Below are 16,601 nucleotides of genomic sequence, written 5' to 3'. Positions count from 1 at the left end.
ACACACACGGCTCTGCTACGTACACACACGGCTCTGCTACATCCCCCTGTAAACCCCTCCTGACACCACACATAAACTTCCCTCATCCAGCACCATGACGACCACCAGCACAGCAGCATCCTGCATACACTGAGGCCCCTGATCATGTGACCCCCTGACTCCTCCCCTCCTGTGACCTCATCACAGGTCCTGTGTGCACAGGACAGCCTGGGACGTCATTGCAGGCTGCGGTGGGACTCTCTGGGTGGGTGACTGGACGAGGATGGGGTCGGTGAATGGGGGGTGTGGCGGCCGGTATCCTAGATAGTGTGAGTGGTCCCCCCGTCTCACCAGGGCCCGGCACTTGCCCGGGTGCTGATGCCGGCCCTGAGTAGAACCATCTCAAGGAAGATCACAAGGAAATGGACAGCATGTGACTTAAATATTAGTGTCTGAGCAAAGGGTCTGAATACTTATGACCATGTGATATTTCAGTCTTTCCTTTTTAATAATATTGCAAAAATTTCTACATTTGTTTTTTTCAGTCAAGATGGGGTGCAGAGTATACATTAATGAGAAAAATGAACTTTTTTGAATTTACCAAATGGCTGCAATGAAACAAAGAGTGAAAAATTTAATGGGGTCTGAATACTTTCCGTACCCACTGTATCTATCTCAAAACTATCTATTATCTATCTATTATCTACAGTATCTATCTGTCTATATCTATCTACCTATATCTATTTATTTCTATATCTATCATCTAAGTCTATATCTATCTATCTATCTCTATATCTATCTATTTATTATCTATCTATCTATTACAAAAAAATGGAGCAGCACAATACAAATAAGCAGGTGGTCGGGCCTCCTCAGAAAGGTATCCAATACTTGCCACAATCCAGACAAAAAAAGCAAAAAAGGAAGGCAGCATGCCATAAAATTTCAAATAGAAAAAAGAGGATTTTATTCAGACCCACATGGCATGGCGACATTTCAGCTCACACTGAGACTTTTTCAAGCCTTTTTATCTATCTATCTATCTATCTATCTATCTATCTATCTATCTATCTATCTATCTATCCTCTCTCATTCATACTGAACATTCAATAAAATGTGTATTCTGTTACCGTACATTAATAAGGAGAAAGGGCCGCCAGTTGATGCATTTCCAATATATTTTTTAGGGCCTAATTTAATAAGTAAAGGGATCTGAAAAAAAAAGTAAAACGTGAAATGAGGCTTCATAGGACCTTGACATTTTGTACTTCTCTAGTGTCTTCTAGCTATATACAGTATAGCCAATTAAGAAGTCAGAAGCATACCTCACTGACAATAATAAAGATAGCTCCAAACAGTGTAATTATCTCCCCCGCCAGCCTCACAAAGTCTTCTGTACTTTCATAGGCTTCCTTAAAGAACATGAAATGCATTGTGTTACATAAGAAGACGTATTATATGGAGTAGATTTGGCTCCTAATGTAATAATTTGCGATAATTAGTCCAACAAAATCTTGAACAACTTACGCAAATATTCCTTTGTTTCATCACAGTTATATTATCCCCTTCTCCAGGAGCCAAGGGCGTCAAAGGTCGATACAGGCTGACGGTTGTGAATATCACCATGTATGCAAGATAGCTGAGCATCCACACGAGAAAAGTCTTATAGCCAAATGAATTCCATTTCTGACTTAGCAGTTCTTTCACTGGTGTAACATCCACAAGTTTACGCACCTAGAGTGAATTCAGACATATACAGGATTTATTATTATGTGAAACTATTATACAATTAAAGGGAATCTATCAAGTCTGAAAACCTCAAACAAAAATAACTAAGGGGTTCCAAAATCAAATATTAAACCAGAGAGCACAGCAAGGAAAAACCCCTAAAATATAACTTTTAATTCAATATTTAAAAGAAACACACACATGTAGAATCACACACAATACCAGGGGGTCCAAAAGAGAAATCTATATGTATTCCAAATATGATAAATAAAAGTACCTTTGACAAGTGTCTGCATTTTAAATATCAAGAAATCAGCATAATAATTCAATAGCAGACAGAAAATAAATGGACGATAAGGACAATCGCAAACTACCTAGAGAGAAAACTGAGCAGAGCTCCAAAAAAGCGAATATAAGTCCAGAGTAAAGTCAAAAAAGTTTTATTTTAATTAAGACACATCCAGATACAAATGGGGGGGAGTGGGCGATAAAGTGCGAAACCGCATGGATAATAAAGGATTGCTGTACAACCAGAACCTATGCAGTAACAAAGCATACATAAAGTTACTAAATTATCTTACGAAGCCACTCCTTCGTTGCCCTGGCGGTGTGCTTTGGATCATTGTCATGTTGAAAGACCCAGCCACGTTTCATCTTCAATGCCCTTGCTGATGGAAGGAGGTTTGCACTCAAAATCTCACGATACATGGCCCCATTCATTCTTTCATGTACCCGGATCAGTCGTCCTGGCCCCTTTGCAGAGAAACAGCCCCAAAGCATGATGTTTCCACCACCATGCTTTACAGTAGGTATGGTGTTTGATGGATGCAACTCAGTATTCTTTTTCCTCCAAACACGACAAGTTGTGTTTCTACCAAACAGTTCCAGTTTGGTTTCATCAGGCCATAGGACATTCTCCCAAAACTCCTCTGGATCATCCAAATGCTCTCTAGCAAACTTCAGACGGGCCCGGATATGTACAGGCTTAAGCAGTGGGACACGTCTGGCACTGCAGGATCTGAGTCCATGGTGGCGTAGTGTGTTACTTATGGTAGGCCTTGTTACATTGGTCCCAGCTCTCTGCAGTTCATTCACTAGGTCCCCCCGCGTGGTTCTGGGATTTTTGCTCACCGTTCTTGTGATCATTCTGACCCCACGGGGTGGGATTTTGCGTGGAGCACCAGATCGAGGGAGATTATCAGTGGTCTTGTATGTCTTCCATTTTCTAATTATTGCTCCCACAGTTGATTTCTTCACTTCAAGCTGGTTGGCTATTGCAGATTCAGTCTTCCCAGCCTGGTGCAGGGCTACAATTTTGTTTCTGGTGTCCTTTGACAGCTCTTTGGTCTTCACCATAGTGGAGTTTGGAGTCAGACTGTTTGAGGGTGTGCACAGGTGTCTTTTTATACTGATAACAAGTTTAAACAGGTGCCATTACTACAGGTAATGAGTGGAGGAAAGAGGAGACTCTTAAAGAAGAAGTTACAGGTCTGTGAGAGCCAGAAATCTTGATTGCTTGTTTCTGACCAAATACTTATTTTCCACCATAATATGCAAATAAAATGAAAAAAAAACAGACAATGTGATTTTCTGGATTTTTTTTTCTCAGTTTGTCTCCCATAGTTGAGGTCTACCTATGATGTAAATTACAGACGCCTCTCATCTTTTTAAGTGGTGGAACTTGCACTATTGCTGACTGACTAAATACTTTTTTGCCCCACTGTATGTATATATATATATATCTCTTTATACCAGCTCCATCCATCAAGTAAACAGCTAGATACACAGATCATTATCAGGTAGCAGGTGACCATTCACCATGGTTAGACAGATATATGATGCCTAAGAAGCATAGTAATAAGAGAGGAAGCATAAATTACCTAATGAAATGGCGGGCAGAGGCTCCAGCAGTCAGCAATCCACCCCAACGATCGTTTCGGAGGGTTACTCCTTCATCAGGGGGCGTGATGAGTGAGGGGAGCTTATCTCATAGTCAAAATGATATTTAATGCTGCTAACGGGCAGACATGTGATTCAATATGCCTCAAAAAAAGTCTACAGCAAAAAATATGGCAATAAAGCACTCAATGAAACCTCAGGACAAGCCTGTATAATCAAGCACACTGTGAGAGCCAGAAATATACAAAGTATGTAAATAGCCCACATAAAAAATCGGGGTATGTCCCAGTCATAAATTTAGGGAGAGGGGTACCAATGACCCTATGTAGCAAGAGGTTAGGTCCACATCAGCATATAATCTTTCCCAGTGGACTATATATACACGGTTTCCACATAAACATAGCAAATGCTTGAAAAGACCATCTCATACGGTTACTCCACTAACCTCCATGGTGCTACAAGATATAATATCACAGTCTGTCACATACAGTGTGCAAAAAATAAATATACTTATCAGCCACTGATAATAGCGCAACCCAACGTGTTTCCCCCTCTGGATAGCTGAGGGTTAATCAGGGGTCAGAACAAAGGGGTCTCATCACCCCTGGCCGAGAGAAAAATACAGTGTGCGGCTAAAACCAGGCGCGTCCGGCGCCATTATTTAAAGATTCAGCGCCGATATGACACGCCCACTTCCGGTCTCATTGTCTCAAAAGATGGATACCAAATGGAACGCAATCTGTGCTCCAGAGAGCGGAGGTGTGTCATCAAGAGGAGGGGCATATCGCACTGGGCGACGTCAGTCAAAAGAGAGATACCAGCGAGATCACCAAGAAAGCGCCGATCAACTATGGCGCATATAGATGATGCGTGCCCTAGTGATAAGCCCCTAGCAACCAAAGTCTCTAGGTGGCTAAAAAGGGGCTATAAAAAACATTCATTATGGCGCTAAATAGATCTTTGCTGGATCCTATATACAGCACATACATATAAACCGCTTACACAAAAATAATAATGTAAATGATGTTTAAAACTCAATCCTTCAATAAGGCGCTACATTAACCCGTGCTATGCCCCAAATGTGATACAGGCATAAAAAGCGCTTCAAACCTATCTATACTCAAAAGTACTCTATGTATAATAGCCCCAGAAATTTAAATGAACATGGAGCGAGTAATTGTGTCCATTAAGATACACAAAATCAGCAGTTCCTGACTGCTCTGACTGGGCTGAATTTGAAGAACAATCTAAAGATCTGTGGGGTAGATTCAGGAATAGAGGTTATCCCACTAGAGCTATTGAACCCGCATATAGACATGCTAGAAAAGTCCACAGTACATCACTTCTAGTCCCCAGAGAAAAGGAGGACCCTAATAATTTTACCAGACTGATGCAGGAAATAACACAGTTATTTAGGGCATTGCTTGTGTAACACATTACTTAATTTTTTCCCAACTTCTAAACTACACCAGATGAAGAAAAAAAGGCGACAGTGTCATGCCACACAGTAACAGGACTGCCTCCCCAATTTAAAACAGTATCCTCATAAAATAAATTCATCACTGCAGTACTAATATCCCTTAATTAGTCCCTATAGTAATAATATCCCCCATCCTGGCCCCCGTGTGTCTCATTTCTGGCTCCAGCTATATGTTCTCCCATCATGCCCTCATGAGTATCCATTCTGCCCCAATGTGATGTCCCATCCTGCCCCATCTGTCTCCATCCTGCCCCATGATCATGCCCCATATTCCTGCCCCGTCTCTCCACCCTGCCCCCTCTGTGTCTCCATTTTGCCCCATATTCCTGCTCCCTGTGTCTCCTTCCTGCCCGGGCGGGATGGAGACACATGGTACATGTATCTCCATCCTGCCCTCGAAACATATTGCCGCTTGCAGATTTTAATAAAAGAAACAAAAAACTTTTTTCTTGCCTGGCCACATTCCTGCGGCAATGCTCCCTCCAGGCATTTCAAGTGCGGAGTTGCCGGCAAATGGCAATGACGTCAATCGCCGGTGACATGCGCGCTGACATCAGCTGCCAGCCTCTGATTGGCTGACAGCTTTTAACTATTGCCGTGCGGGCTCGCACAGCAATAGAGTTTAACTGAACCTTCATCTCAGACGCAGGTTCAGTTTCTGCACCGGCAGAATCCTGCTGCTAGGGCCCGGTGAGCAGATGAGATCAGGCCCGATGCGGGCCTCCTCTGCTCATCCAGCTCCACACACCAGTCAGGGCAGTAATGCCCTTATGGTGGCCCTGCAGACAGCTATGAGGTGCCTGTACCACCATATAGTGTACATTCACACAGCTATGAGGTGCCTGTACCGCCATATAGTGCACAGTCACACAGCTGTAAGGTGCCTGTACCGCCATATAGTGCACGTCACACTGCTTTGAGAGACCTGTACCACCATATAGTGCACAGTCACACAGCTCTGAGGGGCCTGTACCGCCACGTAGTGCACAGTCACAGAGCTATGAGGGTCCTGTACCGCCATATAGTGCACAGTCACACTATGAGGGGCCTGTAGCACCATATAGTGGACAATCACAGAGCTATGAGGGGCCTGTACCACCATATAGTACACAGTCACAATTTGAGGGGCCTGTACCGCCATATAGTACACAGTCACACTATGAGCGGCTTGTACCGCCATATAGTGCACAGTCACAGAGCTATGAGGGGCCAGTAGTGCCATATAGTGCACAGTCACACTGCTATGATGGGCCTGTAGCATCATATAGTGCACAGTCACACTGCTATGAGGGGCCTGTACTGCCATATAGTGCACAGTCACACTGCTATGAGGGGCCTGTAGCGCCATATAGTGCACAGTTACACTGCTATGAGGGGCTTGTACCACCATATAGTGTACATTCACACAGCTATGAGGTGCCTGTACCACCATATAGTGCACAGTCACACTGCTATGAGTGGCCTGTACCACCATATAGTGCACAGTCACACAGCTCTGACGGGCCTGTAGTGCTATATAGTGCACAGTCACAGAGCTATGAGGGGCCTGGTACCACCATATAGTGCACAATCACACTATGAGGGGCCTGTACCGCCATATAGTGCACAGTCACAGAGCTTTGAGGGGCCTGTAACGCCATATAGTGCACAATCACAGAGCTATGAGGGGCCTGTACCACCATATAATGCACAGTCACACTATGAGGGGCCTGTAGTGCCATATAGTGCACAGTCACAGAGCTATGAGGGGCCTGTACCACCATATAGTGCACAATCACACTATGAGGGGCCTGTACCGCCATATAGTGCACAGTCACAGAGCTATGAGGGGCCTGTACCACCATATAGTGCACAATCACACTATGAGGGGCCTGTACCGCCATATAGTGCACAGTCACAGAGCTATGAGGGGCCTGTAGTGCCATATAGTGCACAGTCACACTGCTATGAGGGGCCTGTAGAGCCATATAGTGCACAGTCACACTGCTATGAGCGGCCTGTAGCACCATATAGTGCACAGTCACAGAGCTATGAGGGGCCTGTAGTGCCATATAGTGCACAGTCACACTGCTAAGAGGGGCCTGTAGTGCCATATAGTGCACAGTCACACTGCTATGAGGGGCCTATAGCACCATATAGTGCACAGTCACACTGCTATGAGGGTCCTGTACCGCCATGTAGTGTACATTCACACAGCTATGAGGTGCCTGTACCGCCATATAGTGCACAGTCACACAGCTCTGAGGGGGCCTGTACCACCATATAGTGCACAGTCACACAGCTATGAGGGGCCTGTACCGCCATATAGTGCACAGTCACACAGCAGTGAGGGTCCTCTAGTCCTGTGCTGCTAGTCACCACTGTGTAGGAGCGGGCTGAGAACTTCAGATCATTTGGAGCTGGTGCCTCAGGGTTAGTGCTGCAGCAGTGCGGTACACGTGACTTCTGGGGGTCCTACCTGAAAGCAGTGTGTGATCACCTTCCCCGACACCATGATGAGGCTGCCCGTGTGCTGCTTCCTACTGCTCCTTGTGGCTGGAACCAGAGGTAAGCCTGACAGTCCTGGGATGGGTTCTGCTCAGAGACAGCTGAGCCGCTATATATAGCTGTGCGCCTGCATGCCGTCTTCTGCGACTCACTGCTCCCAGTCCCACGTGGCGCACGCACACCGCTCTGCTGAATGAGGAAGTGGAGCAGAGCAGCGTGTGATGCCACGTGAGGGCGACGCTGGACCATGGTGCACAAGAGGGGGAGGGGCCCGGCAGCACTGCCTGGAAAAGTGGAGAAGCCTGAACAAAATGTAGGGGGGGCCCGGTGCCCGAGCGCGGACCGGGCTGTCAGTGTGCTCGGGCGCCGGGCGGGCCCCCCAGTCACTGGGCGCCATACACCTGTAAGGGCTGTCATGCCCTGATGGCGGCCATGTATCTATGTACCTGCTCTTACCCCCTTGACTATGTAGGTAAAACGAAACGTGAGTTGAGAGTCAGTATAGGTGAACATTTGGGAGACATCAGACACTGTAGGGACACTCCTCTTGCACGGCATGTCAACTTGGTGCATGGGGGAGATGTCAAACAAATCTCATTTTGTGTTATTGAGAGAGTTCTGCCCGCAGTAAGACAGGGAGATTGGGATAGAAGGATCCTACAGCGAGAAACACGCTGGATCTTCTGGCTTGAATCACAGAGCCCTAAAGGTCTGAACGAACAATTGAACTTTAATAGCTATCTATAATCAATGTACAGTCCCAACATATCTCTTTAGCTCTTTTTGAGCTTATCTCCGATTGTGGAATTTGAATTATTTATGATTTTGTGTATCTTATTGGACATAATTACTCGCTCCATGTTCATTTAAATTTTTGGGGCTATTATACATAGAGTACTTTTGAGTATAGATAGGTTTGCAGCCCTTTTTATGCCTATATCACATTTGGGGCATAGCATAGGTTAATGTAGCGCCTTATTGAAGGATTGAGTTTTAAACATCATTTACATTATTATTTTTGTGTAAGCGGTTTATATGTATGTGCTGTATATAGGATCCAGCAAAGATCTATTTAGCGCCATAATGAATGTTTTTTTATAGCCCCTTTTTAGCCACCTAGAGACTTTGGTTGCTAGGGGCTTATCACTAGGGCACGCGTCATCTATATGCGCCATAGTTGATCGGCGCTTTCTTGGTGATCTCTCTGGTATCTCTCTTTTGACTGACGTCGCCCAGTGCGATATGCCCCTCCTCTTGATGACACACCTCTGCTCTCTGGAGCACAGATTGCGTTCCATTTGGTATCCATCTTTTGAGACAATGAGACCGGAAGTGGGCGTGTCATATCGGCGCTGAATCTTTAAATAATGGCGCCGGACGCGCCTGGAGTTAGCCGCACACTGCATTTTTCTCTCGGCCAGGGGTGATGAGACCCCTCTGTTTTGACCCCTGATGAACCCTCAGCTATCCAGAGGGGGAAACACGTTGGGTTGCGCTATTATCAGTGGCTGATAAGTATATTTATTTTTTGCACACTGTATGTGGCAGACTGTGATATTATATCTTGTAGCACCATGGAGGTTAGTGGAGTAACCGTATGAGATGGTCTTTTCAAGCATTTGCTATGTTTATGTGGAAACTGTGTATATATAGTCCACTGGGAAAGATTATATGCTGATGTGGACCTAACCTCTTGCTACATAGGGTCATTGGTACCCATCTCCCTAAATATATGACTGGGCATACCCCGATTTTTATTTGGGTTATTTACATACTTTGTCATTTTCTGTCTTTCACAGTGTGCTTGATTATACAGGCTTGTCCTGAGGTTTCATTGAGTGCTTTATTGCCAAATTTTTTGCTGTAGACTTTTTTGAGGCATATTGAATCACATGTCTGCCCGTTAGCAGCATTAAATATCATTTTGATTATGAGATAAGTGTCAATAAGCTGCCTTAGCTATCATTTTTCTGGTATTATTCCGAGATAAGATGATATTTTTCTGAGAGCGTGTTTACTACGGGATAAGTTTACAGCACTTTACATTAGTTTTTTGGGTATTCTGGGGTATGTGTGTGTTTCTGTTTTTTGTGTCCCCTTTTTGTATACGCAGGGTGGTCTAGGGCATTACTAGGGACGCCGACGTTGAGCGGGGGAGCCATGTCGTCAACAACTAGGTTGCCAACTTCCACGGTCAGGATGGGCCTCATTAGGGCTGTCTAGGGCATTATAGTTTTTTTTGCCCTTTCTGCAATTTATATTCAACCATATTTGGAATACATATAGATTTCTCTTTTGGACCCCCTGGTATTGTGTGTGATTCTACATGTGTGTGTTTCTTTTAAATATTGAATTAAAAGTTATATTTTAGGGGTTTTTCCTTGCTGTGCTCTCTGGTTTAATAATCTATCAAGTCCCCAGACATTTTTAAGGCCCCCATACATATTAGACTAATGTTGGATGAACCCGCCAATATCAACCTTTTCGGCAAACCGTTTAATGTGTATGGGCAAACTTGGTCATCTGATCATAGGGAGAGATGTTGATCGGGCTTGTCTGATTTTGGACAGCAGCAATCATGCAGCCAGGATCTGATACAATGTTGTGCACACAAGGGACAGACTTGTTAATCATCTGCAGCAAGGCTATGGTTCCTGACTGTATCTTTAAAATATATTTTGACAAAAACACTAGTGAGTTTCAGAGGAAAATATACCTGGCTGCAATCTTGAAGCCAGGAACTGATGCATGGTGTCTGTGGTTTGAATAAGGTGACAGGTTCTCTTTAATAATTGGATTTCATAAAATCTTCTGAAAGGGTAAGATATAGGTGTCTCAATACTTTCTAAGATATCTTATTAGGCAAAAATGCCTTTTACCCCACTTGTTAGACTTTTTTTCCTCCATTTTTCTTGAACCGATCTTGAAGTTGATTTTACTGATAGAATATGATTCAGGTTATCAGCTGAGAAATGAGTCTACAGTTGCTGTCAATAGAAGTCTATGGAAAGGAGAAAGGAAGGAGGAGCTAGAAAGAAATGCACGTGGACATGGTGCAGCTTTCTATTAAGTATTCTATTTCCTGACAAGGGAACTTGCTTGTCAAAGCATAGGCGAAACGTGCGTTGGGCACATGCAGTGAGTGCTGGGTTAGTACTTTGGTCAGTCCTATTCATACTCTACTTGCAATGTTTTGTACTCCATGTGTATTTATATCTTCCTATCCTGTTGGGCAACTGGCAATCTTTAGACACTTGTCACTTTATTTATTTCACCTTTTCTTCTTAGAATATTGTCAGTCTGCATGTTCCATCCTGCATGCACTTGGCACTTTATTTTTCTGCTGTAATGAATTTAACTGTTCACGTGAGTCATGTTACACATTACTGAATTTTGATATATCAAGGTCAAAATTCTCCACATGTATTATATGCACTGTTATGCTGCTTTATTTAGCTTGTTAGTTTTGTTGTGGAAATCTTGACTTTTTTCATTTTTTGGACTGATCTTTTTGTACATGGTGCCATCTCAGGTTTATCGCATTTGAATATCATAATTTCTAATATTCTACTACCTGATCTGGCTATCCATTATTGTCCCATTATTTAAACACGTTGACATCACTATATACAGTTGTGGCCAAAAGTATTGACACCCCTGCAATTCTGTCAGATAATACTCAGTTTCTTCCTGAAAATGATTGCAAACACAAATTCTTTGGTATTATTATCTTCATTTAATTTGTCTTAAATGAAAAAACACAAAAGAAAATGAAGCAAAAAGCAAAACATTGATCATTTCACACAAAACTCCAAAAATGGGCCAGACAAAAGTATTGGCACCCTCAGCCTAATACTTGGTTGCACAATCTTTAGCCAAAATAACTGCAACCAACCGCTTCCGGTAACCATCAATGAGTTTCTTACAATGCTCTGCTGGAATTTTAGACCATTCTTCTTTGGCAAACTGCTCCAGGTCTCTGATATTTGAAGGGTGCCTTCTCCAAACTGCCATTTTTAGATCTCTCCACAAGTGTTCTATGGGATTCAGGTCTGGACTCATTGCTGGCCACCTTAGAAGTCTCCAGTGCTTTCTCTCAAACCATTTTCTAGTGCTTTTTGAAGTGTGTTTTGGGTCATTGTCCTGCTGGAAGACCCATGACCTCTGAGGGAGACCCAGCTTTCTCACACTGGGCCCTACATTATCCTGCAAAATTTGTTGGTAGTCTTCTGACTTCATAATGCCATGCACACGGTCAAGCAGTCCAGTGCCAGAGGCAGCAAAGCAACCCCAAAACATCAGGGAACCTCCACCATGTTTGACTGTAGGGACCGTGTTCTTTTCTTTGAATGCCTCTTTTTTTCTCCTGTAAACTCTATGTTGATGCCTTTGCCCAAAAAGCTCTACTTTTGTCTCATCTGACCAGAGAACATTCTTCCAAAACGTTTTAGGCTTTTTCAGGTAAGTTTTGGCAAACTCCAGCCTGGCTTTTTTATGTCTCGGGGTAAGAAGTGGGGTCTTCCTGGGTCTCCTACCATACAGTCCCTTTTCATTCAGACGCCGACGGATAGTACGGGTTGACACTGTTGTACCCTCGGACTGCAGGGCAGCTTGAACTTGTTTGGATGTTAGTCGAGGTTCTTTATCCAACATCCGCACAATCTTGCGTTGAAATCTCTTGTCAATTTTTCTTTTCCGTCCATATCTAGGGAGGTTAGCCACAGTGCCATGAGCTTTAAACTTCTTGATGACACTGCGCACGGTAGACACAGGAACATTCAGGTCTTTGGAGATGGACTTGTAGCCTTGAGATTGCTCATGCTTCCTCACAATTTGGTTTCTCAAGTCATCAGACAGTTCTTTGGTCTTCTTTCTTTTCTCCATGCTCAATGTAGTACACACAAGGACCCAGGACAGAGGTTGAGTCAACTTTAATCCATGTCAACTGGCTGCAAGTGGGATTTAGTTATTGCCAACACCTGTTAGGTGCCACAGGTAAGTTACAGGTGCTGTTAATTACACCAATTAGAGAAGCATCACATGATTTTTCGAACAGTGCTAATACTTTTGTCCACCCTCTTTTTTATGTTTGGTGTGGAATTATATCCAATTTGGCTTTAGGACAATTCTTTTTGTGTTTTTTCATTTAAGACAAATTAAATGAAGATAATAATACCAAAGAATTTGTGTTTGCAATCATTTTCAGGAAGAAACTGATTATTATCTGACAGAATTGCAGGGGTGTCAATACTTTTGGCCACAACTGTATTCTTACCAAACCCACCTCCTGTGCAATTTTATTTATTTTTTTTATCCTATTGAGTTTTTTTCAAATTTTTTTTTCATATTATTGTTATTATTCTGATGTAATAAAATTGTTACTTTTTCTCTAATATGATTTGTGGATCATGTTTAAGGTTAATAATCAGAATACTGTTAAAAGCTGTAGTGGAGGAGAGAGCCATCAACTTTCTGTTCTGGCACTTACTTAGGCAGGCTGCAGCATCTTGCAGTCTGCAAGAGGCTGGCAACATATAGGAAAAATCAGGTGGCACAATTACGCTACTAAATTGCACCGGCTGCGCCAGCCAAGAGACTATAGTAAAGGAGCGCATCACTGATGGATGTGGGTGCAGGACAAGGTGAGTTTTTGTTTACTTTTAGTCTTTGATAGGTACAATGGGGGTCATTATTAAGAGAAGGCACAATGGGAGGTTGTAACAAGGTGGCATGAGGAAGTTTACTAGGTCACAGTCAGTGAGCACCCCGGCAACTTGCACATGAAAAGGCAGGTGAAGTCCCAGTCCTGCGGTTCAGTCAGTTACCTTCAGCACACGTTCACTTCGGTCACAGGGGACGAGGTCTCAGGAAACACCACAAGCCAAAGTTCTGTTCCAGTGGCAAAACTTTACTGAACTTGGTGCAAACAAGACAATGCTTCCTGTACCTTTCCTGCAACTTTAGTAGGCTGCACAATCCCAGCTCCTGTCCTGGTCCCGAACCCCATATTTCTCCTGGGGTCGATCCCGCAGAGCCAATGTCCATGCATGCTGCCTGTCAGCATAGGGCAGTCTTCATCCCCACTACCGGGGAATCCTCTGTCGTAGCTATGGTGCATGTCCTGCCCTGGGTAAGCCTGCCCAGGTACTTCTCTAAGAGCAGGAAGTCCTTTCCTATGTCCCTGGGACTTTGCACTGTCCCCCTTCTAGCTCCTCCCTACAATTTAACCAATTCTGTCCATAAGCTAAATATTTACAAGTCCTTGCACATTTAGAATACAACACATTACAAGACATTACAATATAAAATATTAGTGAACCATCAGGGTGCCGCATGTGACATATGTGCTCGGTGAATAGGAGAGAGGAGGCACGTGAGAGTCCCTGCCACCTCCTTACAAGGGCATTATTAAAAATAGGAACATGGTGGGTTCTTTATTACAAGGAAGCACATTGGAAGGTCTTTATAGCATTAGTCACATTTGTGGGTCATTATAAAAAGAAGGCATAATGGGGGTCATTATTGTAAGGAAGTACACTGGCGATCATTATGGTAAGGAGTCACTCTGGGGTCATTACTATAAGAAGGCCCGATGGGGTCATTATTAAAAAGTGGCATAATAAGGGTCATAATTATAAGGAGGCACATTGGGAGTCATTATTAAAAGGAGGTAAAAAAGGACATTATTATTACACTGAAGGAAATCATTATTATAAGGAAATACACAAAATGGGGGCCATTATTAAACGATGGCATAATAAGGGTCATTATTATAAGGAGGTAAAGAGGGATATTATTATCATACGAAGGGGAATCATTATGATACGGAGGCACAGTGGGGGTCATTATAAAAGGCAGGCACACTGCCATTATAAGGAGGCAATGAGAGACATTATTATTATAAAAGGCACAGGGAATATTTTTATCATTAACACAATAAAGAGGCCCAGAGTTCATTATAGTAAAAGACTGCACAGGGAGACATTATTACAAGGTGGATGTACATTCTTTCTGTATCATGGGGGCCACTGTTACTGTCTGTGGCACAAAATGATGGTACTATTATTGGGCAAGGCACAAAGAAGGTATTATTGCTGTGTAGGCCACTAGTTATAGTACTACATAGTTCTGTAGAGGTGGAGTACGTGAGGAGGATCATGGAAAAGAAATTAGCCAAATATGTCTGGGAGTTACATTCTGCAGAGAAGTCATGGATGGTAGCAGTCATGGCATTCTTGGCTGAATGGGCAAGAAAAGGGAAAACGGATGGCTATGATCAGTGAGAACATCAGTGAGTCACTGACCTCTACCATCTATTTCTCACTGAATGGGGGTAATATCAGTCCTAGTACAGTAGTTCTGGTTAATGATCAGTAATAGTATGCTAGTATTGTCACTACCATACGTGCCGGTACTATTTATGGTTTTTGTAAGAGGGTGACAGGCACCGTCATGTGCCTTACCTCCTGAAAGACAAAATTTGCAAAATGGTTCGGACATGTGATTTTAGAATTTTAGTGTATTTTTATGACTGCCGTAATATGTAAAAATGCATTGAACTTCATAAGAACTTATTGCAGTTATTGTATTGTATTACAATTATCGTACAATTTGACTAATGTGTAGTGTATACAGAAAGTATAGGTTTAGATTTAGAACATAAGATTTAGTACAGGGCTTAGAGGTTAGATTCAGGAAGGGAAATATGCAGTGGTGGGCATATTAGTTGTAGGCAGTAGTGCACAGGATAAGATACAATTAATGTGTTTGAGGCCAGACCAGCATGGAAGGGGAAGAGGTCAAGCAAAAAGGGGAAGCATTTCCAGGTTTAGTTAGATAGAGAAAATCTGAGTTAGTATTAGTTTGCTGTGAAGTTCAGTGTGCACTGGGCTGGAGGCACGTAGAGTACATATCATTCTGGCAGCATGAGGTCGTACCAAATTTTTTTTAGACATTCCTGTAATGTCCAGGGCCTATAATTTAATGCCCTTTGGGCTTATTAGCACAGAAGCACTTTTGCACTTTATAGAAAGTATCCCACCTTGGTCTGTATTGTATGTAACACCCTTTATTTTGGGAATATATATTACCTTAACTGGGGGGCTGCTTCCTATTGTGGTCTATATCTGTTAATTAACTGTTCATGCTGCATATATTTATTTACATTGTGTAACATTTTCTAAGGTGCTGCACTATTACTTTGTGTTTATGTCTGCTGTAACCTATTAGCATTCATGCACTGTTTATTATCTTTCCAATAAATTGTATTTGAGCTTTAAAAAACTCTATTCTTATCTCTTGTTGTGCTTAATAGCTCTTGCACGAGATTCTATTTATTTTGTATAGTTCAGTGAGTTTAGCCCTTTATTATTTTTTCCTGTGTTTGGGGTATTTGTATCTAATCTGTATGTTCTGTTCCACAACAGTTTGATTCCCCTAATGGACTTTAAAGCCAAAGAGAAAGCTTGGCAAGTGAAAGCGTCTGATTTGTTTAAACAGAGTGTTTCTGCTAATTTTAATGATACCCAGAATGATGAAAAGGGACTGTTGTCTAAATATAAAAATTTGACAAATAAGAAAACACGAATATGGTGGACCAAAACATCAATTGATAACTACACTCACTGGCCACTTTATTAGGTACACCATGCTAGTAAGGGGTTGGACCCCCTTTTGCCTTCAGAACTGCCTCAATTCTTCGTGGCAGAGATTCAACAAGGTGCTGGAAGCATTCCTCAGAGATTTTGGACCATATTGACATGATGGCATCACACAGTTGGCGCAGATTTGTCGGCTGCACATCCCTGATGCGAATCTCCCGTTCCACCACATCCCAAAGATGCTCTATTGGATTGAGATCTGGTGACTGAGGAGGCCATTTGAGTACAGTAAACTCATTGTCATGTTCAAGAAACCAATCTGAGATGATTCGAGCTTTATGACATGGCGCATTATCCTGCTGAAAGTAGCCATCAGATGTTGGGTACATTGTGGTCATAAAGGGATGGACATGGTCAGCAACAATACT

The 16,601-nt window shown here is 42.9% G+C and overlaps 1 protein-coding gene across 2 annotated transcripts in view; it reads right to left on the bottom strand.

The window, feature by feature from the left end:
• The window catches only part of LOC141092600 (transient receptor potential cation channel subfamily V member 6-like), a 189,628-nt gene that overhangs the window by 20,045 nt on the left and 152,982 nt on the right, over positions 1–16,601 (bottom strand). For both annotated transcript variants that reach the window (XM_073578928.1, XM_073578926.1), the window contains 3 exons: positions 1,507–1,713; positions 1,305–1,391; positions 1,115–1,191 (listed from right to left, as the gene is read on the bottom strand). In XM_073578928.1, coding sequence (XP_073435029.1) covers positions 1,115–1,191; positions 1,305–1,391; positions 1,507–1,713 — 371 coding nt within the window. The remainder of the gene's footprint in view (positions 1–1,114; positions 1,192–1,304; positions 1,392–1,506; positions 1,714–16,601) is intronic.

The sequence above is a fragment of the Dendrobates tinctorius genome, unplaced genomic scaffold (assembly GCF_039654945.1).
Source record: "Dendrobates tinctorius isolate UK_male_01 unplaced genomic scaffold, ASM3965494v1 ptg000060l, whole genome shotgun sequence".
NCBI classification, from domain to species: Eukaryota; Metazoa; Chordata; class Amphibia; order Anura; family Dendrobatidae; genus Dendrobates; species Dendrobates tinctorius.
The sequence above is the reverse complement of the archived record's forward strand: the minus strand, read 5'-3'. Positions and strand labels throughout refer to the sequence as shown.